This window comes from Haliotis rufescens, unplaced genomic scaffold (genome assembly GCF_023055435.1).
Source record: "Haliotis rufescens isolate VD_foot unplaced genomic scaffold, xgHalRufe1.0.p SCAF_19, whole genome shotgun sequence".
Taxonomy (NCBI): Eukaryota; Metazoa; Mollusca; class Gastropoda; order Lepetellida; family Haliotidae; genus Haliotis; species Haliotis rufescens.
In genome coordinates this window covers 25,056,133-25,081,781 of record NW_025963879.1, presented here as the reverse complement: position 1 = coordinate 25,081,781, position 25,649 = coordinate 25,056,133, and the positions used below count along the sequence as shown (strand labels likewise).

Sequence of the window (25,649 nt, the reverse complement as noted above, 5' to 3'; positions counted from 1 at the left end):
TGTGGGCAGGAAATTAAACCCAGGGGTTGATCTGCCTTGAAGTGAATGTGAGACATGTGCACATGATGACTGGCGATCAGTTCCACCGCAGTCTTGCCACCTTCCCCGCTGGTCGTTACATAAGCACTGGGCATCTACGTGGTGCTCCGTCCAGGAGTCGGACGTCTAGGGGAGGGGTAGCTTCAGTAGGGGAATGTGTGCTTCCCATTAACAATATACCAGGGATGATGAGGCTTGCGTAAGTGATGTGTAGCCAGCATATACCAGGGGTTTCTTAGTGACAGCAGTATTATTTCAACTATGACTTACCTAGCACTGCTACTACTACTTCTTCTTCTTCTTCTTCTTCTTCTTCTTCTTCTTAAGGGGCGGTCGGGGAGCCTAGTGGTTAAAGCGTTCGCTCGTCACGCCGAAGACCCGGGTTCGATTCCCGACATGGGTACTATGTGTGGAGCCCATTTCTGGTGTCCACCGTCGTGATATTGCTGGAATATTACTATTACTAAAAGTGGCGTAAAACCATACTCACTTACTCTTCTTCTTAAAGCCCATTTCTGGTGTCCCCTGACGTGCTATTGCTGACATATTTTTAAAGAGGCGTAAAACCTTATTCAAATACTCCTCTTCGTCTTCTTCTTCTACTTTTTTTTCTTCTTCTGTAATAATGCTGAAGTACTAGTATTCACATTTGAGCTGAAAATATTATTTTTAATATGAATGCGTTATTAAGGTTCCAAATATTGAATCTAAACATGCAAAATGTCATGTAAAAGAATAATTATGATTTTGGGTTATAAAATGACAAAACTGTAAATGATAGCCTTTTGGTAGTAGACAGTACAAAGGAAATAGCCCTTGACCAACTATTAATCATCCTGGCTTTTCCGATAATTAAGACAAATGTTGCTATCGCCGAAATGGTCATATTTCACACTACATGTCCATCTCAATTGGCCGCAGTCGTCGACCTGTAGTATTTCTCCAATAAATGGTCATCAATTAGATGTAGTGACCATTGTGATCAGTGCAGAAGGAAGTACGGATTTACATGACCATTGCACGTGACGGATGCTAAACTTGATATCGTCCTTACTGATATGCTCATATTGCCCGCATGTGTTGGTTCTGACGGTCAACAATTTATCAAGATGAATTCAAGCTGTCAGCAACCTTTTAATAAAGATTTATGGACACGCCTCATTGTGCCCGGGGATAGTCATATCAATTAGTTCCATAAACGTTTTTTAATATTTTCTATGTCCAAACAGAAGACATATCCCGCGGTGTGTTTGCGAGATGCTCAGGGGGCGTCCCATGGTGTAGAGTTTCTCTTGGCCACTCCTTGACCAAAGCCTTTTTTACAAATATGTATAATGTGTTCCTGATCCCAGCCTTTCGAGCTGGCAGGTGCCCCGTTCTGTCCGAGAGACACCTGCGCATTCAATACATTTATAATTATAAAATCATAATAAACTGTTATTTTCATTTGAGTGGATGTGTAGGAACGACGAGAGGAATATCGCTCCTGTTTGTATTTCGTTTTGTTCTCGTTGATTGCTGTGATATTCTTGCAGGTTTATTTGGTAGATCTCCCGAATCGTTAAAATACATAGTTTATTTACGACAGGAAGGTACGTATACGCCTCTGTCTGTTTTAATAATATATGTAACCTTTGCTTTCGTAAAATAGTTTATAAATAAAGAATCTGCGCAAAACAGATAAATTTAAAAAAACTATTTCTGTAATATGCTGCTAAGAGATGTTAAGGACCACACGATTCTTTCATATTACTATGTTGTTGATATGTCATGTCATGACAGATTAACAATAGCAATCTAAAAGAATCGGTGGTCCTTAACGTTTTTTGAGCATGTATTATGTTTGTCATGGCATGACAGATTATCTATTGTATTATGAAAAAACTGGAGGGTCCTTAACTTTCTTTGAGTAGTGTATTTGTTAAGAAGAGATGGCCGACCCTATTTAAGTTCACAATATCGAAGTTATTCTAATGAGATTTTGTGGTCAGGCGCGTCAAGTATTCTTCTTTTCAGAACGTCAATACAAACGGCTTTTAGAAGCATTATCTCCCCTTTCCTTGCACGTGCGAAGTGCCCGGCTGTTTCTATCGCCTCGCAATGACACCCCAGGTGGTGACTTGTGTGTCACTTTAACTAATTACTGTCAGGTGTTAATTGAGCCATTGTTATCGGAGGACTGGACCAAGATAATTACGCTGTTTGCTAACTGCTTTTGTTCCATGTAATATTCCATCTGAGTGTTGATGTGTTTGTTGTTTGACGGAAGCGGCCCATCACTGCTGGCGATCAATGTGTTTGTCTATGTCGACCTATATAATGGCGAGGTGTTAGTGTTTGGACGGGTAGTTATGGATTTAATATCTCCTGTGAAAGGCCGCAGCTTTGTGACAAGAGTAACGTGAAAATCCCAGTTTAATATGTACACCTGGGAAAACCTGACTAACTTTAAACAAAGACGCCTATACAACTTTCATTTTCCAGAAATTGTTTCTCTAAATTGTCTTATCAATCCTAGGGTTTTTTCATTAACAAATCGAAACAGTTTCTTTGTAGTTTGATCTGTTTTCGATGTATCTGATGTTATAGGGGTCTAATTTAGCTGTGTCTGATGTTACAGGGGCCTACTTCAGCTGTGTCTGATGTTACATAAGTCTACTTGAGCTGTACTTGATGTTACAGGGGTCTACTTTAGCTGTGTCTAATGTTACAGGGGCCTACTTCAGCTGTGTCTGATGTTACATAAGTCTACTTGAGCTGTGTTTGATGTTACAGGGGCCTACTTGAGCTGTGTCTAATGTTACAGGGGCCTACTTCAGCTGTGTCTGATGTTACAGGGGCCTACTTTAGCTGTGTCTAATGTTACAGGGGTCTACTTCAGCTGTGTCTGATGTTACAGGGGTCTACTTTAGCTGTGTCTGGTGTTACATAGGTTTACCTCAACACTGTGTCTGATATTACAAAATTCTACTGTAGCTGTGTCTGATGTTACAGGGGTCTACTTCAGCTGTGTCTGATGTTACAGGGTGCCTACTTCAGCTGTGTCTGATGTTAAGGGGTCTATTTTAACCCTGTCGGATGTTACAGGGTGTCTACTGATGTTTGGTATTACCAGCGCTATCTTATATAGTGTCAACCCTCTTCTGACATTCATGGTAACGGACATCATCTCTTGGGGAATGAAATGGTGTCACATATTATCTTTCGCATCTTGGCATAACCCCGGAGGCTGGTTACCCCGGCTTGACAAGAGATACATGGATCTCATACTGGCGTCCCACTCTTATCTTATCACCCTTATCCCAAACCCCTTCTCGGACGTATCGCATACATTCCTTCGCATCTATATGTCGTCTGCTTCTTAGACTTGCCACGTCCACTTCCTCTAATCCTGTAGTCTTCTTCTCCTCAGATTTACCGCACACATTATCTCTCACCTACGTGTCGTCTGCGCTGAAATAATTGTCGTCTGCCATCGTGTTAAGATATCACGTGATTGGTTTGAACCTGGCAGATATTACCCCGTTGTTTCCCTATCAGCGCGAGTGGAGCTGCAGCATTCATCCGCAGTCATGTTATGCGCACGCACACAATACTTCGACGAGTAAAGTAATTTTACAGCAAAGCTTATTGATGGTCCATGGATACAGAAAATGTAGGTTGTGACTCAACCTGAGGGCAACTTGGTGGGACAATGTAGGTTAGATATGACGCTAACACGCTATAATTGCCACCCGACACGGCCCATGAAAGATGAATACAGCCATGTTAACGTCTGCACATCAATGTCTTCCGACGTCATTTAGAACCATCAGAGATTTGAGCGACAACGTGTTATGGCTCTGTCTGTGTTTTCAAGATCTTAATGCTATAATTGAAGGGGCCAGAAGATGAAAGATGGCGGAGGCCGTCTTGAGAACATCAAAAGTGGCATAACTGATATCTACATCATGTTCTAGGCCCCGTGGCGATGCGTGCACATAACACCAATTAGCACGGTAGTTTATGTCCTGAGGGATTTATGTCAGTAGTTGTCATTGACGGGCTAGGCCTTTGGGTGGTCGACTCCCGAACCCATCCTTACCCATAGCAACATTCTGATAAATGATTACTGTATAATGGTAACGTCACATCGAATGATATATGAATATGGTATAAATAGTTGCGTGATGAACAGGTACTCGCAACAGTCTAATGAGTCTTTGTTGTTAAACGCCGCACTCAGCAATATCTCAACGATATGACTGCGGTTTGTAAATAATCGACTGTAGACCAGACAATCCAGTGATTGATATCGTGAGGATCGATCCATGCAATTGGGATACGATGACATGCATCAACCAAGTCTGCGAGCCTTACCACCCGATCCCGTTAGTCGACTTTTACGACAGGTTTAGTGGAAACCCATGAGCTGGTTGATGCTTACAAACGTAGAAACAGTCAGGGCGAATATGCGTTGTAACTGACGCTATTACAGCTATTGCCTTTAAGTAATCAAGTCAGCGCCACACAAACCAAGAACTTGTATAAATTCCAAACATTCTAAGTTTGAAATTTCACTTCCTGACCTTATAACTCTCCTCCTAGTTCTGAACCATAACTGGAATATATGTATTTGAGGAAATCAAAACCAATCTAGAAATGTATACAAAAGTACGTTTTGCCAGCTCTATGAAATCAACATCGGGAAAATAATTTTTTTCTAGAAAAATACATTGTGTAATACAAGATTTCCTAGACGATGTTACTGTACCCCGACGCGTGGTCTCGATGTAGCAGGTAATGAAACAGTGACATTTTACTTGTTGAACTTCTTGAAAACTTACAAGTATGAATGGGCATTTCGTAATCGTGTCATATCAATTTCCCGCTTAGTTTGCTCCATCAGTGGCGGTGTCGTGGTCCCTTATGCGGTATGTTTCCTTAGCTATCGCGTTGTGCATTCCCCATCTCACTAGAACCGTGTGAATAAACATTTTATCTTTCCTTGTTAGAAATACCTTTGTTCTGGCGGAATGTCATCCACGTCTCGTGTGTGCCATCACAAACAAACACGACCCGGTCGTGATCTTGGGGCGGTGTGTTTGGTTCAGGTCATTTCAACTTACTTAAGGCGCATTGCATTTTCAACATGAATGATATAAGATCCATCTCACCAGATTGTATAATGATATGTTTGCGTTTTTCTCGATTTATTTACTATTTCTATGTCAACGGCATGAAATATATATAGCGGGCTTGAACTATGAAAAATTACACGTCGAGCGTCTTAAAAAAAATAAGAAAACGTGATTATATTTAAAAAGAGAAGAAATAAATTCGAATTTGATATCCTGTTGACACACGTTTTTATCAGCAGTGATAATATATATAGTATACACGCTCTTGTATATGTTAGTTGATGCAATGGAACACGAGTGAGTCAGGAGAGTTTGACACCGCTTTAAACTGCATTTCAGTTATATCACGGTATGCCAGCTTAATATTAGAGGAGAGATCATATAACTATGGATCGTTTCAGTGGGAAGCTTTTCAGTATTTTGTGTTTGTTGTTTAACGCCGCACTCAGCAATATTCCAGCTATATGGCGGCGGTCTGTAAATAATCGAGTCTTGACCAGACAATCCAGTGATTGACATCATGAGCATCGATCCACGAAATTGGGATACGTTGACGAGCATCAACAAAGTGAGCGAGCCAGACCTCCCGATCCCGTCAGTAGCCCCTAACGACAAAGATAATCGCTTTTTACGTCAAGCATGGGTTGCTGAAGACTAATTCTACCCGGGATCTTCACCAGTTTTTAGCTTTTTGAGAATGTACCAAATCTTTGAATGTGTTCAAGGGCTACATACAAACAACGTTAACCCAACAATGACGTGTTTCGTAATGTTACGTAACATGCCAACCCATGGAGTGAAAACAAACACTAGATTAACTGAAGAAAAACATGTTGGCAGCGATCTACATACAGGCAGCCGTGTCTAATTCCTCAAAGCGAGGCACCTGTCATTGTCTGATCGACTGTCACGGAGTCGCGAGTTTAGCACTCGACCGCTAGGTGTCGCTTCAGCGTCAATCACCCCGCTAATCCGCTCGTTGTAACTGGATGATCGAGAGTTAGATCAGATTTCACGTAATGACTCCGACCCAGGTGCTGTGGGGAAGGGTATGGTTGATGTGCGTTGCACGGTGCATTTAGTTATCTCCGGGGAGTCAGATGCTGTGCGGCACCCAGGGAACTGTATATGAGACTGTTTGCTTTCCATTATCCTACACTGCAGGGAACGAGTCATTGATCATAGTTAATAACCAGAACACAATGGCGGAGATTATACGTTTGGCGTCTGATCAAGGTAGTGGCAATACTGACAGACGTGCACCGCAACCGCCATTAACATAATGACGATAGACCACGGGCATGAAAATCGAGAAGATATTAATACCAGTATGATAGGACCCGTGAAGACTCCGGGGTAGAATAGGTCTTCAGCAACCCATGCTTGCCGTAAAAGGCCACTATGCTTGTCGTAAAAGGCGACTAACGGGATCGGGTGGTCAGGCTCGCTGACTTTGTTGATACGTGTCATCGATCCCAATTGCGTGGATCGATGCTCATGATGTCAATCACTGGATTTTCTGGTCCATTTTACAGACCGCCGTCATATAGCTGGAATATTGCTGAGTGCGGCGTTAAACAACAAACAAACAAACAAACCAGTATGACAGTCTTGTACAACGAAATGTATACCTCTGGTACGTTTGATAGCGTAGTGGTTAGTGTGTTCGCTCGCCTCAATTAAGATCAGGGTTTAATTCCCATTGACCCATTTTGCTGAAACTGTATGTTCAGCTTTTAGTAGCAATCTTCATTGATGTGGACTGAAACCGACATCTCTATAACCTAGACCTGGCTGTCTCATTTCGATCCGACTAATACCGTTTTGGGACGCGACTGGGACCTTTCTGATGCCTGGTTGGGACTTGCATGAACCGTGATATAACCATATGTTTCTCAAAATCCGCTGTTTGGTTAACCCGCGGCTGAAATAATAATGAACGGCGCATAAAACAATACCCGCTAACATAATCTTCATCCCTAGCTACCAAACCTGCATGCTCCATACAGACGTCGATGACATACCTAAATATTTATTTCCGACTCTACACAGTCTGTTAAAGGTAGCAGTTGTGTGCCATTATATTCACTCATGATCAGTATACTCGCTCTACAGTGTTATAGTACTAAAGGAAATATCTTTACCCCATCCAGACACATCTAATGCAACCAGACAGTGTCGTCAAGGGTTAGAAAAAACATATTGAGGTTGTTTTCGTTTTTATCTTTGTAAGACTAGTCCTTTAACCCGATCTTATAAACCCCACCCTCCAATCAAAATTTGCCTGGCTTGACCTACCATGAGACTAACGAAGTAATTTTCTGTAAATCGACCGATCTAAGGCAATTAAAGAAATCCTATACTACTACACGACCTTTATTGATTCGACCGTCTTACAGACTGTAGATAGGAGCAAGTGCGCTGATTCCTGCAGTACAGTGACATACATCCACTCACGAGGCCTGTCGGTGAGCGAGAATAGACGTGCATATCCACCCTTCTGAGTATGTCCAGAGGGGGTAGTTTGGCGATGGGTATTGCTCACAGAGGCACTTTTATGTTAAGGCCTATCGTCAAGTTGAGCAGAAGCCATTGTCTGACATACAGGAATATTGGGACGCGGTGATGTCATGGTGCTTCCGGTAAAATTAGCGTTCTGTTCTCGAGGTACGAACATTGTCTTCGCTGTATGGAGCCGCTCTGTGAATATATTATTTGAAATTGAGACATATTCAAAAGTGATGTTAAAAAGGTGAAATACACCACGTCATTGTTCTTTTTCAGGTCATTCTGTTCGTTGAGTGGTAAGATTTAATTTCCATCGTCTACCTATTGCTGATTTTGTTATTTGTTTCAGATGGACTGGGGTCGGCCCCGTGTGGGCAGGGACAGGAACGTGTTTAAGGGGTGTGTGCTAGTGTCCACCCTTCTGGAACAGTACCCCAGACGCTTCAGGACAAGGGCCGTGGCCGTCAAGTTCTCCAAACGCCTGTTCAAAGACGGACTCATCAGAAGCATCTTTGGCGCGAGGACTTTCGAGGATTCTCCTCAATTGTTCATGTGGCAAGATGATGAGGTCATCAAGCGGCAGCATGCTACTATAATGACGTCATCCTATCCGGCCAATCACACGCCAGGATACAGCGTCGTTCAGAAAGAACCACGAGATAGGTTGGACTATAAACTTGTGGAAGACGTTAAAAACAAAGTGCTGAACCGGGTTGATGATTACAATATCGTGTCGTCTTTCAATAACTTTATAAGGGAGCTGGAACGAGACTTCCCAGAAGCTAGTCACGGAAAGAAACACGAGATTCAGCGGTACCCTCCCAGTACCTGGGATACCGGGGTGAAGCGGGAGAGCACGTGTTCCACTGATAGTTCGGTGGATACCCAGACGTACTTCAGACTGCGAGACAGGAACGCTTTCAAGTACGTCCACCCAATGGCGTCGACAAGGGAGCACTCCGCCATTCCGGAAGAACGAGTTCTAGAAAAAAACGAAATGGCGGCAATAGACTATGAGATGACCCCGGGAATCCCCGGGACTATAAATAGCCACACATCCTCGGGTGGCACTGTGGAGAGTGGCGAGTCTCAGAGACGCTGGGTGGAGCCCAGCTACTCGTACTCGGACAATGAGAAGCAGCTTATCGAGGAGATGAAGAGGATGAAGAAGGAGCATCAGCACATCCTGCGGACGTACGAGGAGAGAATCAACAAGCTGATGGCCAAGATGCACGAGTTGCGGTCCATTGCAGAGATGCTGGAGAACTCCAGCACCAAGTCATCTCCCTATGGAATCCTCCCAGCCAAGGCCAGTCTGCTCAACATCATCGGTAAGTCTAGGATTTGTATTGACTGTCTCACCCTAATGGACTGACCAGGGCCCACTTGTACAAAGCGATCTTAGCGCTAGGACTATAGTAAGCCTATGTTAAAGTATGGGCGTTACGATCATCTTAGCGCTAAGATCGCTTTGTACAAGTGGGCCCAGGCCGATTCAGGACTGTTCTGCATCTATCAGTGGTAGGTGTTATCTATATTGAAGTTCTAATCCCGTAAGGACCTCCAGGGCCCACTTGCACAAAGCGATTTTAGCGCTAAGACTATTGTAAGCCTATGTTAAAGTATGGGAGTTACGATCGTCGTAGCGCTAAAGTCGCTTTGTGCAAGTGGACCCAGATCAAGCCAGTCAAACCCTAACGCCAAGTCCAATATCTACGTATTATCCTACTGAGTCGAGCCAGTCAACATCTGACGCCGGTAAGTGTTATCTATGTGGAGGGCTTTAAGCCTCTGGGATCCATCCCGCCAGTCTGCTCAACAACATTGGTAGGTTTGATGTACGTGGCCATCCCCTCTCGAACATCTATATTAACTGTATTGCCGTGTGAGATCCTCTCTGCAAAGGCCATTCTGCTCAACGTCCCATGGTCTTCCTTGGTGAACAAGGATCATTGCGTGATTAACCTATCGTTCAATGGCATGGTGTGTGATGGCGTCATTATTTGCTATGATTGTCATCCGGATATGAAAAAGACGTCTGGTATTTTATGGAAATTCAATTAGATTTTTTGTTTTTGTTTTGCATGTTGTTTAACGCCGCACTCAGCAATATTCCAGCTGTATGATGGCGGTCTATAAATAATCGAGTCTTGACCAGACAATCCAGTGATTGATAATATGAACATCGATCCATGCAATGGGGATACGATGACATGCATCAACCAAGTCAGCGAGCATGACAACCCATCAGTCGCTTCCTACGACAAGCATAGATGCCTCTTACGGAAAGCATGGGTTGCTGAAGACCTATTCTACCCGGATTTCCACGGTCGAATTCAATTAGAAGTTTAAGTGAGTTCTGCGTCATCGCCATGAGCATCACAGCTATTCCACGACGGGTTGTAAATAAACACGCCAAACCAGTGGTTGATAGCGTGAACAACAATACATTTAGTTGAACACATTTAGCCAGGTCACACATTGTAGCCACCAAATCCAGACTTCAGTCCGCTCTCACGACAAGAAACGGGGTACGTAAATCCCATTCGGCGCAACGAACATATCGGAACCCCAACGGAGTTACCTCCCATCGTTGAAGGCCATCATGACATTTCAGACAACTACAGTGGAAGATACGGTGTCAGTCACATAGTTCTAAGTCGAGTAGAATGGCCACTGATATGCAGTTACCTTATATAATATATACCCATAACCCATAACTGGGTCCTATTGCCCGTACGACACTCTGTCGGCGTATAGTCTGCAGGCGATACATCTCACTAATGGTCGAAATACAATGAAAAGTAATGTCATATTATTACGAGATTAGTTTATTTGCATATCGCTCATATAGATTGCATTTTGTACGCCTGAAACAATATTGAATTTCCAATTCAAACTTCATGCCCCTCCAAACTGGGGGCAGCATATCCATAAGCTCAAGTGCCTATTACCATATCTTCCATCGTCTTTTAATACACCCATTACTGTCCAGCGAAATCCAACCCTAATGTCTTCATGAAACTGAGACCCCCACAGGAAATAGCTCCATCTGATCCGGGCAGGCAACGCCAGTCTACGTGCATGGCCAGGTAGCATGCGGGTGTTACTTTTACCAGCCCCCGTGTAATATACCGCCATTATCATAACGCTGAGATTACGCCAGTGTCTCTCAATGGAGACTATAAGACCACCTTTGTGATTCGCAAGCTTAATACTGGGCTTGGATTGTTTGACAGCGGGTTGTTTCTTGTGTTGTATGTATGGGAAGCCCTTTGAAGTGTGGCTTGTCGCCTCAACTGAGACATTCAGTGTTTGGTGATCGACAAACTCATATCACTGATTTCGTTTAATGCACAAGTGGTAGCGGGCGCGTAATTGATGGGAGTTAGTACTTAAACACGATTCGTACGTAACACAACGTAACTCTATCTCGGTTTAAATTATTTGGAGTAGACGTGTTCGTGACCCTTGGGAGATGGGGATCTCTGATACTCTGATGCTCTAGTTAGATCAGCCATGTAATGCATAAATCGGTCAGTTGGTAGCTAGCTCACTGTTGGACTGCTCTGGGACAATTTTGACACAGGCAGGGAGAGAAAGCCCTCGTTGTGTTTCAATGCCTGCTGTTCATAGAAGCTACTCCACATCTGAAAGTTTGTAAATTAGGCAAGGAGAGAGTCTGTTCTAGTAATTTTCGCAGAGCTTGACATCTGGAAATGCATTGCATGCTGGATGATGTCCTTATCCCTACTGTTGTGATATTCACAGCACACGAGTAGCTCCAAGCAGCTCCAATTGCTTTAGAAACTGACAATCAACTGATACTGTTCCCTATAACTTGCTGGAACTTCGATTCCTAGCAGAATCGGTTTCTTGAAATAAATTTCAACAACCGAAGCATCCAATCGTATTGAAAGTTCCACGGGGACTAAAACTACTCAGCGACCGGTGATAGCTTCGTCTGGTGGCACATGACAAGAGCCCTGAAAAGCGTCCAGAGTAGGAAGGATATGTTCAGCCGAGTAACGTCAAAGGTTCTGACACAACATTAATTGCCCAGACAGAGTCGTCCAGATGCCCAAAGAGACACGCAGAGGTCGACCCGAATTTTACATCTGTACCGTCCTAGGTTGAGAATGTCAAAGGGCATACATCAACCTGTAAAAAGTGCAGTTAAATGTATTCTAACGTAATTTAGGGTCAGCCGAACAGTCATCTCCTGCGGTGGTTTGAAGGTACGGCGATGTGTTCACCACGCCCAGTGGGCCGGTAATGTTACATTGGGTAAGCGGTGTTTATCAGAGATGCTGGATCGCCTATCTTCTCCCATTCATCACGCTCCCAACCCCTGACAGGGTCGGGCCCTCACCCAGATACCTGGCCCAGGGGAAGATGCGAGGGGGAGGTGGCAGGCTAATCGCTTTGTCTTGTCGTTAACGTATACGCTGTTAATGACGGACGTTTTTTGTGTCATTTCCTTACTGGTAGCCTCGCGTGTGGCGAAGGTAGCAAGAACTAGCGTATGGTAGAGGTGATTGTGGCGGTGACGTCATGCTGTCTAAACTGAAACACTAAAGACATTGCGAAGGGAAAATATTTTAAGGAATTGCCTCAAGGCCTAAGGTCAGTATGCTGACTTGCATCAGTTCTAATAATACGATGAACTCAACACATGGTATGTAGTTTTTCATGGACGTATCTCTCATTCAGTATAGGTATGAATATTTGAATATCATATAAATGTAGGGTGTTGCTACTCAAGAGAAGTTAAAGAAAACTCGATTTTTTCCTATGACTATAGCTTGTCTGTCATGTCACACAACCTCCAATTGTGGCTGTTCTTTGTTTTGAGTAGTATACATTATAACCTAATATAGACGTCCTGATTAATGTGTGGTTGTCTTCATGCGTAAAGCTATTTAGTTATGTTAATGAGATCGATATATGTTTCAAAATTGCCAATCAATCTATTTTATCGCACGCGTTCTGTTGTATCGTGGGTATTTGTACATCAGTACATTAATACATACATTGACACGTGTTCTGTTTTATAGTGGATATTTGTACATTAATACATTAATACATTAATACATACATTGACACGTGTTCTGTTTTATAGTGGATATTTGTACATTAGTACATTAATACATACATTGACACGTGTTCTTTAGAATCAATATGAATGGTAATGGGAAATCATGAAAAAGACGATACGTAGCATTTTGTCCCGGGACAGTGTACGTGAATGATGTGTGTGTATGTTGGTACATGCTGTGCATATTATGAAAGAGTGAGGAGAGCAGCTGGCGTCCTTGTTTGACCCTTTGCAACATCTGGACGGCAGTCGTGCATGGTGCAGACGATGTGGCCGACATTGTTAGTAATCAACAGGTTGAAGTGACAGAGATTTGACAACACTGCGCATTTCTTTTTGGATTTGTTTATGGGGTAGTTTGTATTAGTATGTCGTCACGACGAGATTTTCCGAGAGTTCTGTGACACAGACTCGTTTTTGGTAGGTTATTGTAGCCGTGTATGTATTAATATTGTCATGTTTTGATTGAGTTAATGAGTCAAATGTTGTCTGTCTGTTCGTCCTGCACCTGTTGTTTAGGGTCGTGGCTGCTTGGATGATCCATGTTGAGTTGTTTTTCGTGTTTTGACGTTTGTTTCTGTACCACGTGTTGTTGCCGATGTTGCAGGGACGAAGTTGGAGGAGGAGAGGAAACAGGCCGTGGCGTTGCTGCAGGATGGGGAGATCCCTCCTCCCCTGCCCCCCAGGCCGAGTCGGGGAAACAAAGTGTACCCCAACAAACCCATCATCCATCCTCAAGTCAAGATGAAGCCACTGCACTGGCACCGCATCATACTGACAGATGTTGGTGAGTACCCAGTCTCTCTCTCCCCTGTCCCCCACCCCCCATCCCCCACTCCACACTAACACGTACATATCTGTTAGAACCGTTATGACGCCTTTGGTCCAATCTTTGCCTCTCAAAAGATTCTGAAACAAAAATATACGAATACTCCCGAGTCGATCCATAGTACTTTGGCAAGTCTAGATTTCTTATTTTTCTCGGGCTTCTTTCTAATATATAATATATAAAATAATCATAAATAATGAATTGTTTTTAAGAGACATAATGGTAGTCTAGTCCATGTACACCTACCAGCTGTCTTATAGCCTGCTGGGCAAAACATAGTATACACCCGTGTTTGTTGATGGCTAAATATATAAATATTTAATAGTGTTGTAATGGATACGGGTATCATAGTTGGATTTTTTACCTTAAGTTTGTATGTTTTGGCTCAGTAAATTTTGATAACGTTTGCAATCAAATCCAATTTTCAAGTGTATATTTTTTCCTTTACTGTCAGTTTAGTATCCTTTACCGTTTTTTAGAGGAATTCGTGTTTTAATCTGAGCAGTCAATTATGAGATGATTCAGTCAGTCGTATAATGCCTCTACAATCGGCATGAGCAGGTTACTCTGTGAAGGCAAAACACATGCTGCTGAAACCTTATTGCCACTTCTGATCATCAGTATTATATTTATCTGTAATTGTCAACACGCTGTTTGTCTGCAGGATCCGAGTCAGGCACTGTGTGGCACAGCATGCTGGAACCCAAACTGGATACAGAGGACATTGAGAGGTATAACGAACATTCCTGGTCAGCGAGGTTTTAATTGTACATGTAAATACAAACTCACACAGAACACACGTTGCTCTGAAGATATTTGACGTATTGCTGACATAAACAACAGTGCCGTCACATAAGATGATGACGTCACACTCAGTAGTTGTGACGTCAAATGGGAACTGTGAAAAGACTTTATCAGAAAAAAATCCCCGCTTGTATACAGTTAGCATTGACATCTTAGCATATAATCAAAAATATTTAGCCCCTGTGCGTTATATTTGTGAAAATCTTCAGCACAATCAACGCTACTATGCTTGTCTTAAAAGGCGACTAAAGGATCGGGTGGTCATGCTTGCTGACTTGGTTGATGCATGTCATCGTATCCCAATTGTGTGGATCGATGCTCATGATGTCAGTCACTGGATTGTCTGGTCCAGACTCGATTAATTACAGACCGCCGTCATAAAACATTGGAACATTGCTGAATGCGGCGTTAAACAACAAACAAACAAACATTAAAATCATTTTTTGCTCGTGAAAGGCAGAATGATAGTCTAAGATCTGATTTTCATTAGATCGACTTCAGCAGATAGTAATATAATGAAATTGCTTAGTAATACTGCTTTTTATGTGTTATCAGATTATTTTCCAAGACCGGCGATCCTTCGGCATCTGATGACGTCACACTGTACGACGATATTTACTTCCGGAGAGGTCGCCCAAAACAGCAGGTGCGTTGTATAGGTTAGCAAATTGATGAGGGTTGAATGCCAGGTGCACAAATGTTCGACGTTTTAAGTAATTTAGGTCTGTATTAATGTTGGACTCCACAGCCTTGACCCCAGTGATGTTTTTTTAAAAGGCATACGTCTGCATTTATTAAAAATATATTAAATTGTTCATTTGTGTTTCAGCCTGTGGGTATATTCGATAGTGATAAATCCCAGCGCGTGACGTTAGAGATGAAAAAACTACGTCACACACTCAATGACGTCATACAGTCGATGTCAGCCCTTGACATGTCATCGCTTCACAAAGACGGGTAAATCCATTCTTAAGTTTATCCTAAAATAAATCTACAAAACAGCCTTTAACAGACCAGTATAATCCTGCACAATGACTGTGGAATGTATATTTATTTAATATTTTTTTACTAAAGCCAAGGCAAGTCTAGATCTAACTAAAACAAGTACATAAGAGGAAAGGTTATATTGAAAAAAATATATTTCAATTATTGTAAAGAAATGTTTCCATTGACAAATAATGCTTTGTACGTTATAATGAATAAACGTATTCGTTAGCGGGATTTTATGAGAGCTTCATCTTGTTTCTCTCCGCAGGATGGCTGATCTGCTTGAGTTGATTCACGCGCCTCGCGAGTTGGACAAGATCCTCCACCACATCAAGCGCAAGGGAGCGAGTAAGTTACAAGGATGTTCCCCTAAATACATCTATCCTATGCAATGTCACAGGTAGTGCTCTCAGGTTTAAGGTCAAAGGTATTATTGTAATAACATAATTAGGATAAGTTTGTTTGTTTGTTTGTTGTTTAACGCCGCACTCAGCAATATTCCAGCTATATGACGGTGGGGGACACCAGAAATGGGCTTCACACTTTGTACCCATGTCGGGAATCGAACCCGGGTCTTCGGCGTGACAAGCGAACGCTTTAACCACTAGGCTACCCGACCGCCCCAATTAGGATAAGTGGGTGGTCACGTACCTTGACTTACCGATTGATGTAGAGAACGAATTGCTGCACGATTGGATTGGTTGATACCATTTGTGTCAATTAACATGCATGGGAAAAAGGAGCTACAACAAGCATTTGTCGCATCTATGCATTCGCTGATTCCTGTATGTGTTTGTAGGTAACCTTGATTGTCCGGAGTACCTGGTGTTTGAGCTGTCCAAGGTGGACCACTTCCGTGAGCGGATCGACTTCCTGAGATTCAAACACAGACTTCAGGTCAACTTATTCGAGATTGGTATGTGCTGACTTACCTCGTTGCAATATGCCCGATAACATGGAAACCATGTCACCAGCCGAGCCCTGGTGTTGAAATGAATGAGTGAGGAGAGGTGAAATGGAATTTAACGCCCCCTTCAACATTATTGCCCTTTTGTAGTGACATGCGTGCGTGCGTGCGTGCGTGTTTGTGTCATACTTGACTCGGGATTGCGACAGTCATAGCGCTAATATCGCTTTGGGGAAAGGGTTCAAGGTCTTACACTTCGTTGAAACCCGCGATCAGGAGCATAGTTCCGATATAGGAGTTGAACTCGCCATCATAGTTTCCTGTCACGTCCAAGGGACGCAACTCTGCAAAATGAATTGCCCTGGTCCTTGGTTTAAAAGGTCCCCTGGTTGTTGTTTTATCATAAGTTGACTGAATGTTAAAACATATCGATCTATATCGGACAAGTGGTGCACCGCTGCACTTGCCCACTGGCTGCCCTGACCAACTCGCCCCATTCCGGGACAAGCCGAATGTAGACTTGTTGTAGGTTACGGAAACATGCGAGTGGTGACGAATGGGGCAGTCGTGCTTGTCTTTCCACGTTTTCTGAAGAGCGAAATGAGGCAGGTTGTAATATGGGCTACTTCCTGTTTCAGATCAACAGCTGCGAGAACTCAACACTGCATGTGAAGAGATTACAAGCAGGTAACTATCACCGTTACTTTTAATTTTCATCACTAATGATAAGTAAAATAATTTGTAAAAATGTAAAAACAGATATTCTTGATTTAATGGACTTTAACAGCAAACGATGTTTATGACGAATCACAGGTAAATTACGTCCGTATAGCTGTTATTTTTCTGAACATATTTGTATACTCTTTGTTACAAACAACGTATCGTTTTCTCCCCCTTACAGCGTTGCCCTGAAGAACCTCCTGGAGACGCTGCTGGCAATCGGCAACTACCTGAACGGCGGCAGCGCGGAGAGGGGTCAGGCGGACGGCTTCACGCTGGACATCCTCACCAAGTTGAAGGACTCCACTGATAGGGTAGAACCACAGGGACCCAGTGCCCACCTTGTCGTACACAGTCATCTCAAACAAGGGACCATTTCATAAATTTCTACTTAGAGCCTGGGAGTTTTGTTAGAGACAGAATATTTTGTCAGTCACTGCTTTAAAACATGCAATTGTTTCTGTAAAAGGAAGGATGAACATAGTTATTTTCGCCACATAGTTTGTAAGAGCTTATTGCAGCCAACAATGTATTCTTTTAATGGTTGGCCCCTTGTGGCAGTAGTGTGTCACCCGTTTCAGTGAGTTTCAGTTTTACGCCGATTTAGCAATATTCCAGCAATATTAAGGCGGGGGATACCAGATTGGGCTTTAAACATTGTACTTATGTTGGGAATCGAACCCTGGTTTTCGAACCGACGAGCGAACACTTGAACAACTTGGCTACCCCAACGCCCCAAACCACCTTCGGGGAACATGGCCATATTGCCGTAGGATTGGGAGTTATGCGAAGTGCTAATGATAGTGGGAAGTTTGGCAGTAAATACTTTTGAATAAGGTATTGCTCTAATAAACACATTACATTTTTGCCAGATTTCTAATAATTATCGCTGTGTGTAAAGTATGCATGTTCTGATTGTGTGTGGAATGTTCAGACGCGGCGTGGCAACTTGCTGGAGTTCGTCATGAAGACCTACGTACAGCAGTATGAGAACGACCTTGACCTCGGATGTCCGACTAGGTTCCGGTTACCCGAACCCTCCAACATGAGGCACGCTGCACAGGTAACCATGGCAACCAGATTCAGCAAAATAACTGTAACGATAGTTAAAGGTTTACCTCCGTCATATTACCTTTCTCTATGAACAGTCGCCCTTTTCTCTCAGCTCACGTCTCACGTATCTAGTCTATCTGAACAGCCTACCGATACTGCAGCTCCTATGATCCCACCCTATTCACAGCAGATATCCGTCATTGTACATCACTTGGTTTATCCCCAAAGGAGAATGTCATCCACAATTTGTAAATCGTTCACCTCGATAGGTGTCTAGTCATTGACATCATTTCATAGTACAGTAAACTACGGTTATAACGAACACGGTTATAACGAACTAACGGATATAACGAACTAACTTTTTAGTCCCGACTATATGCTGTAGTTATGCTGACTGTATATATGCTTATAACGAATTACGGTTATAACGAACTAAAAATAGCAGTCCCATTGATTTCGTTATAACCGTAGTTTACTGTACAAATCTCAACTGTCATCAGAGACCATAACATAGAATATATTTCACGGTCTCAACTGCCACCGTATAAGATGTTGTATGTTAATGCTGGTGTTGCAGGTGTCGTTTGATGATATACACCGGGTGCTGGGCGACCTGAGAGGGGAGGTGAACGCCATCAGAGAGAGGGTAAGTAGGCTGGTGCACGTAAACTGTCTGGTGCTGCCAGACCTAGGAACCCGATCAGGGCGACGTTTGTAGCGCGATCAAGGGACACAACTCAAACTGCAGAATCTAATACTACTGGCCCCCTAACATCTTCCTTTAAGGACAAGTTTATACACCATGCATACGACGTTGATAACATCTTCCTTTCTTCTCAGATCGAGTCGTTGTCGAAGAGAGAGAGCAGTAACCTCACTCAGACGCTTCGAGTCAACAGCGACAACTTCGCCACCTGTGGTAGGTATTGTGTTATACAGTATGTAAAGTCAAGTATGTGATGACATGGTTCTTAAACATGTGCTTTAAACTACTGGACTATTTGAGGTGAGGTGAAATGGGGTTTAACGTCGCGTCCATGATTATTGCACTTATATAGCGACGTGCATCTACGTGTGTGTGTGTTTATGTGGCCGCTTGTACTAGTCCGGACTGATGCCGATTTATAGCGCTAGCTCACTGAGATACCATGCCGCAGTTTAACATGAATTCCCCACTCAAAAACAGTATACTGACTCCGAGTCAACTGTCCTTGTATTAGCCCCTTAATGCAGAGAGCCAGACAGGGTAACAACAAGTACCATCTTTTACCGTCTTTTGGTATGACGCGGCCGGGATCAAACCCCGGACTTTCCGCTCTCCGGGCGGACGCTCTACCACGAGACCACGGAGGCGGTCTCTGGACTATTTGAAAAAAAAATACTCCATAGGATGAAACATGTAACATTTTGTCGATGAATAGGGAAAGACTCAGGTCAGAAGGTCAGTTTGTGCCGAGTTCTATCTTGGAGTTCCCCAATCTTCACTGGTTCCCTCCCTTGTTTCAGCCCTGGAGGTGGTGTTCGAGCAGGAGCGAGTGCTGGAGGACAGCAGGAACAGGTTCCTGAAGACAACCTCCTACTTCCTCCATGACAACCGGAAGGTAAGAGATGATTCACACCTGGTGTTTCGACGCTGTAAAAGATATACCATATCCTGCTCTTTAGAACTACTGAATGACAAATTGACGATGGATATTTTGGCTACAACATGCTGTTGGTGTTTCAGTGCACGCCGCACGAGTTCTTCCAGATCTGGGCTACGTTCCTGCATGATTGCAAATACTACTGGAAGCTGGCGCATCGGAACCTGGCCAGGAACAAGTTTGAACTGGAGTTTAGGTCCAAGAGTCAGCTGGTGAGTGTCACATTTCTGCTTAGTGGACTGACATGGAAACCATGGTACCTATAACTAGTTACCACCTGATACACGGCATAAACATAATTCATAGGATTCATCTAGGATTCCAGACTAACGGGGAAACAACGGTGATGTTTTAAAAAAAAAGACTTTTATAATGTTCCTGTTTTCGTCATCATTCCCCGACAGCGTGGATCAATGCTAACACTGGTTTGCCTTGTCCAGACATAATTACAGGCCGACATTTATGGATTAAAAATGCTTCCTTGGGCGTTTAACAACATTCACTTACTCATTATTTCCCATTGTTTGTTGCAGTCGTCATCCTCAGGCCAGGGATTCAGCAGCGTCAAGTCCAAGATGCTGAAGCATCTCTCTGTGCTGAACGATGACAAGGACATGAAGGCTAACCGAGCCCAGCATCTGAAGCACATCAACAACTGGATCGAGTCCGTGGGGAAGTACACCCAGGAGATGAAGCCCGAGCGCCCCCCTCTGCCACGCGAGGGTGAGGACAATAAGGAGGTGGCCAGGTACACGTCCCAGCAGCAGAGGAGTCACTCCCCTTCCCCCAAGCCCATGACCTCCACCCCCCCTAACGTCCACAAGCCGCTTGCCATCAACAAGACCAGCCCTGAAACAGTGGAGCAGGTTGTCAAGCCTGTTCCTGCAGAACGAACTGCTAACTATGAGAACCAGCCTCGTTATGTTGCTAATTATGAGAATCAGGAACAGGCTTATGAATCTCTGAATAAGGCTAGGATGAACAATGTTAGAAGTGTTCCCAGTACTGCCGCTACGCCTAGTACACACGCCCAGGAACCTAAGAAAAATGGGCCGTTTTCTCTCAAATCGTGGTTGAAAAGAGATCAGCGCAGTGATGACGAACAGATACAAAGTTCGGTTCAGAACACTACTCCAGCTCAACAGCCTAAACCAACCACTTCAGGTAATCCTTTTGGCAAGCTCCGTAATACCGTCGTGCAGAAATTTTCTAACAGTAATAGTGCTAAGAAATCCCCCGAGAGCGAGGGTGGTAGGAGGGAGCGGGAAGTGTCACGCGACAGGTGGGCCCAGTCGGATCAGGAATCCACGGAGAGGAAGCACAGGGATGGGAGGAGGTCGCGGAGGGATGAGGAGAAGAAGAGACACGAGGCGGAGAAGAGGGACAAAGAACTAAGAGGTCATGGAGTTCATGGAGGTCACTCCGGCCAGGCGCCTCCCGATCCTATACAGGTTTTCCAGGACAAGCTGTCCAGAGACTATCAGAACCTCAACTACGAGTCCCCAGTGTCGAGGACTTCCACACACTCCGGAAACCAGTCGGTACCATCAACTCTCAGCAGTATTCGCAGCAGGGACCAGTCTCCGTCCAAGTATGAGGTCGCACGTGCAGCCCGAGACAGACATGGGTCAGGGCAGAGGCACGTGCAACCCGTGTCCGCCTTCTCTGACCACCCCGGTGCTAGTGACGAGAACAATAACAAGAACACTGCCAAGGTGTCCCCCCAGAGCGGCTCCTCCTACAGAACCAGGGACAGAGCACCCATCGCTCTAGGGAGCAACATCAGTATTTCCGATGCGTATACCCGGGCTCACGACGATCTCGCTCCTCCGGGTCCTCCGGGTCCTCCGGACGCCACTGATGCGTCTGTGGGACATTTGAGCAACGTCGATTCCAAGTGGGTGAAAGCTACGGCTGTGCCCGTGTATAAGGCCAAGCTGATTCCTAATTACGAGAATCAGACGAAACTTGACCCACGATTTGACGGCCCGGGGGTCCGAGGTCAAGCTGAGCCGGTTGTCCTGTCTCACCATCACCAGGAGTCGACGACATCTGACGACTACCGCCACATCCTACAGAGGAAGAGTGAGATGTACGTGTCCCCGGGATACGGCACCACCCAGAACATGCAGAAACAGATGACCCCGGATCCTCCCCGACCCAGCCGATCTCACAAGGACTCAAGGAGGAGTGTCAGTGCTGGAAACCTCCCCGAGAGGCAACATCATGACCACGCTCACCAGCAAGTTGACCCGCCCCAACCTACTCATCCTTCATCAGACAAACGTCTTGACCCACGTGACCAAAGAGGCCCGGCCCATGCACCGTCCATCACATCGCTAATCGAAAGGTTTGAGAAGAAGCCTGGCGACGAGGGAGGTTTGTCTCGTCAGTTGCAGGAGAACGCCTGGCAGGCAACCATGGGTCGGTCCACGGAGCTTCAAGGCAAGCCAGTTTCCATGTCAACTCCTGTCTCGCGGAGGAAGAATCTAGGTCTGTATGAGGACCCCCAGGCCCCGACCCCCAGTCGCCCTGACCGGGGGGGAAGGTACAGCGATCACCCTTCTCCCGCCCAGGCTTCAGTCACCCCCTACCACAGCCACAACAACGCACACTACCACTCAACTCCTGTGTCTCAATACTCCACCTACCACACCCCGGCGTCTGAGCCCCCTCCCAAACCTGCCCACACGCCACACCACGCGCCGGGAGAACGCAATGAGGCATACACCGACCAGCTCAGGAAGGTGGCCAAAAACAGTTCTGTGTTCGACCGCTACGGCAAAACCAATTCGCCTGGCTACGGCAGACACAACTCCCCAGGTGCAATGGCTGTTGTGAAGCCCACGATGTTGCATCAAGGTGCTGTTTCGTTCATGGAAATATGATTCCTTGGATGAAATATATTCATTATGACATCTGTCATCAAAACTGATATTTAATAAGTGACAAAAGACACTTGTGAAGCATGGGTGCATATGAATGAACTGAGTGCTGCAATTGATTTGAAGATATGTTACAAACAGTACGTCACTTAACATTGAGATGAAGGTCAAGGACCATCATGAGTGTATGTGTGACCTGACAGCAAGGTGAAGGTCAAGGACCATCATGAGTTTATGTGTGACCTGACAGCAAGGTGAAGGTCAAAGACCATCAAAAGTGTATGTATGACCTGACAGCAAGGTGAAGGTCAAGGACCATCATGAGTTTATGTGTGACCTGACAGCAAGGTGGAGGTCAAAGACCATCAGAAGTGTATGTGTGCCTAGACAGTAAGGTGAAGGTCAAAGACCATCAAAAGTGTATGTGAGTTACCTGACAGTAAGCTGAAGGTGGAAAATCATCATAAGTGTATCTGTGTGACCTGACAGTCAGGTGAAGGTCAACGATCATCAGCCTTATATATTCACGACCTACCATGAAGGTCAGAATCCATCAGACAAGTGTGTAAATTGACCTAGAGGTAAAGGTCGGTTATCATCAGACGTGTATGTGTCGGTGAGGGAGACGTGAGGGGTTGTCGAACCATATTGTGATCGTTGTATTTATGAACAATATTATCGAACAACCAAGGACCCGCTTCAGAATGTGGATGATTTCTTGAAAATCGGTGTATTTCTGTGATGAGAATTCCAAGAACAACCGACATAATTCTGACTCATTTGTGAACAAATCCTCTGTCTGACTGTTCTGACGTCGCTTTGAGCGTATAAACACTGACCTTGACCTGGAATTACTTCCGGTTGACCTCTCTAGTGAGGTGAAGTGATAGAACTGGACCGATATGATAAAATGGCACCTGTCATTCTTATGTTCCACACAAAGTACTTAAAACTCTGTTTGCATTAGGTTTAATTTATGATAATTTATGTTATACTTGCAAATCCGTGGATTGGCCCAACTGCGATTCGGGTGAACGAAACATTTATTGTATTATTGTTGATGTGTTTATTTCATTGTTGTTGATCATTTCAAGGGTACGTTAGATATGTGAAGATATTCGATGTTATTGTCTCAAAGCAACGCATTGTTTCTTGAGGCTGTTTATATTTGATATGTTGTCATGACAACAGAAACTTGTCCTGGCAACATTCTAACGCACGTGCTCCTTTGTAAGGTTTAACGAAGAGGGACATTAAATGAATCCCATGTCTTTTTTAAAGTATGATTTTACCATCATCCAATGAATAATCTTAACGGTTTATTTTCTTTCAGTTTTATGGTTATTTATTAACTTTCGCGTGGTATATTTACCATGAATAGATTTCGAACATGACGCTGGAAGAATTTAATGGAGAACACACTGTTAAGACGTTAATGTAAACACACGTGGTTGGTCCCATCTCACTAGTTGGTTGTCCCATCTCACTAGTTGGTTGTCACGTCTCACTAGTTGGTTGTCACATCTCACTAGTTGGTTGTCACGTCTCACTAGTTGGTTGTCACACCTCACTAGTTGGTTGTCACGTCTCACTAGTTGGTTGTCACGTCTCACTAGTTGGTTGTCACGTCTCACTAGTTGGTTGTCACGTCTCACTAGTTCGTTGTCACATCTCACTAGTTGGTTGTTACGTCTCACTAGTTGGTTGTCACATCTCACTAGTTGGTTGTCACATTTCACTAGTTGGTTGTCACATCTCACTAGTTCGTTGTCACATCTCACTAGTTGGTTGTCACATATCACTAGTTGGTTGTTCACAACTCTGAAATAACATCGTCTTCAAGTTGACTTGACACCAGGTTATATTTTGGTTGAAGCATTAAACTTATCGTAATACAAAAATGTATACAAGTGTAAATGCACTATTCGGCTGCTATCCTATAACAGAAAACGTCAACGCCAGAGAACAATCAGTCTTCATTGTCTGTCGAAACAGATTCCATTGAGTGTAAAAGGCAAAATAGTGGTGACGCTTAACCTATCCCTGAATAATCACGGCTCAGCGATACTGGGTCCTTTGGGGTCTACCTAGACGAGTTTGCTCCCTTTGTTAAAGGTTACAACAGCATTCCTTATATTGCTCGGTGGTTGTTTGCAGGAAAAGAGGATGAAAAAACACAATTGATACAGTAACATAATTCCTGCCTCACTCCGTAATTGAAAGAGTCACGACGCCCACAGCACAATACGTTAACCCTTCAGGCCTTCTTGTGCCAGAGATTTGGTGTCATTGGTCTCAACCTTAAAAGCAACTTGTTAGATCATTTGAAATTATTATGAACCGAGGTTCATATCAGATTTTCACAGTTCGGTGACTTCCGAAAATATTTCTCTGAATTGTAGCCGTGATTAGTCACTACGTCATCAAGCTCTCTTTTGTTCGACCTTGTATCTGACTTCTATGGTGAATGTTTGATGTTTGATGTGATACCCGAAAGGGGTATTGTTTGAAAGGTGAGACCCGACAGGGGCTGTGTCTGAGAGGTGTTGTAGCGCTATCTGATTGCATGTGGTTGTGACGACTAGGTGTTGTAAAGAATCAAAATATTTCACAAGTAATATTTTGTCATTTTACATGACTTATTTACAAATAAATGGTCTACAAAGAAATTGTGTTGTTGTATGTTGAGTGAACGTTTATTATGACAAACGCGTCCCTTTGACACGTTTAAAGTCATCAGTATAAGGTTATAAGTATTTATTCATACATGGTGTACATATGTACATATGTGGGAATCGAACCCGGGATATACTCAGATACAGCTGAAAATCGATAATATCCTTCATTCTCCCCATCGCCTCCGTGGTCTTGTGAATAGAGCGTCTTCCCGGAGACCGCCTCCGTGGTCTTGTGGACAGGGCGTCTGTCCGGAGAACGGAGGGTCAGTGGTTCGATCCAAGCCTCGTCATACTAAAAACCGTTAAAAGATGGGACTTGTTGTTACCCTGCCTGGCGTTCGTCATTAAAGGGGCTAAAACAAGAACTTATCGGGCCGC

At 44.0% G+C, this 25,649-nt stretch overlaps 1 protein-coding gene across 9 annotated transcripts in view; it reads left to right on the top strand.

Moving 5' to 3' along the window:
• LOC124123129 overlaps positions 1–25,262 on the top strand; it is a 91,055-nt gene extending 65,793 nt beyond the window's left edge. For all 9 annotated transcript variants that reach the window (XM_048399086.1, XM_048399084.1, XM_048399085.1 and 6 more), the window contains exons 2-16: positions 8,017–8,998; positions 13,373–13,552; positions 14,259–14,325; positions 14,954–15,044; positions 15,228–15,355; positions 15,654–15,733; positions 16,185–16,301; positions 16,931–16,979; positions 17,194–17,326; positions 17,947–18,075; positions 18,643–18,711; positions 18,906–18,984; positions 19,572–19,666; positions 19,792–19,920; positions 20,242–25,262. In XM_048399086.1, the coding sequence (XP_048255043.1) occupies positions 8,017–8,998; positions 13,373–13,552; positions 14,259–14,325; positions 14,954–15,044; positions 15,228–15,355; positions 15,654–15,733; positions 16,185–16,301; positions 16,931–16,979; positions 17,194–17,326; positions 17,947–18,075; positions 18,643–18,711; positions 18,906–18,984; positions 19,572–19,666; positions 19,792–19,920; positions 20,242–22,596 (4,683 nt within the window). In that variant the 3' untranslated portion in view covers positions 22,597–25,262. The remainder of the gene's footprint in view (positions 1–8,016; positions 8,999–13,372; positions 13,553–14,258; positions 14,326–14,953; positions 15,045–15,227; positions 15,356–15,653; positions 15,734–16,184; positions 16,302–16,930; positions 16,980–17,193; positions 17,327–17,946; positions 18,076–18,642; positions 18,712–18,905; positions 18,985–19,571; positions 19,667–19,791; positions 19,921–20,241) is intronic.
• Positions 25,263–25,649: the final 387 nt, after the last annotated feature.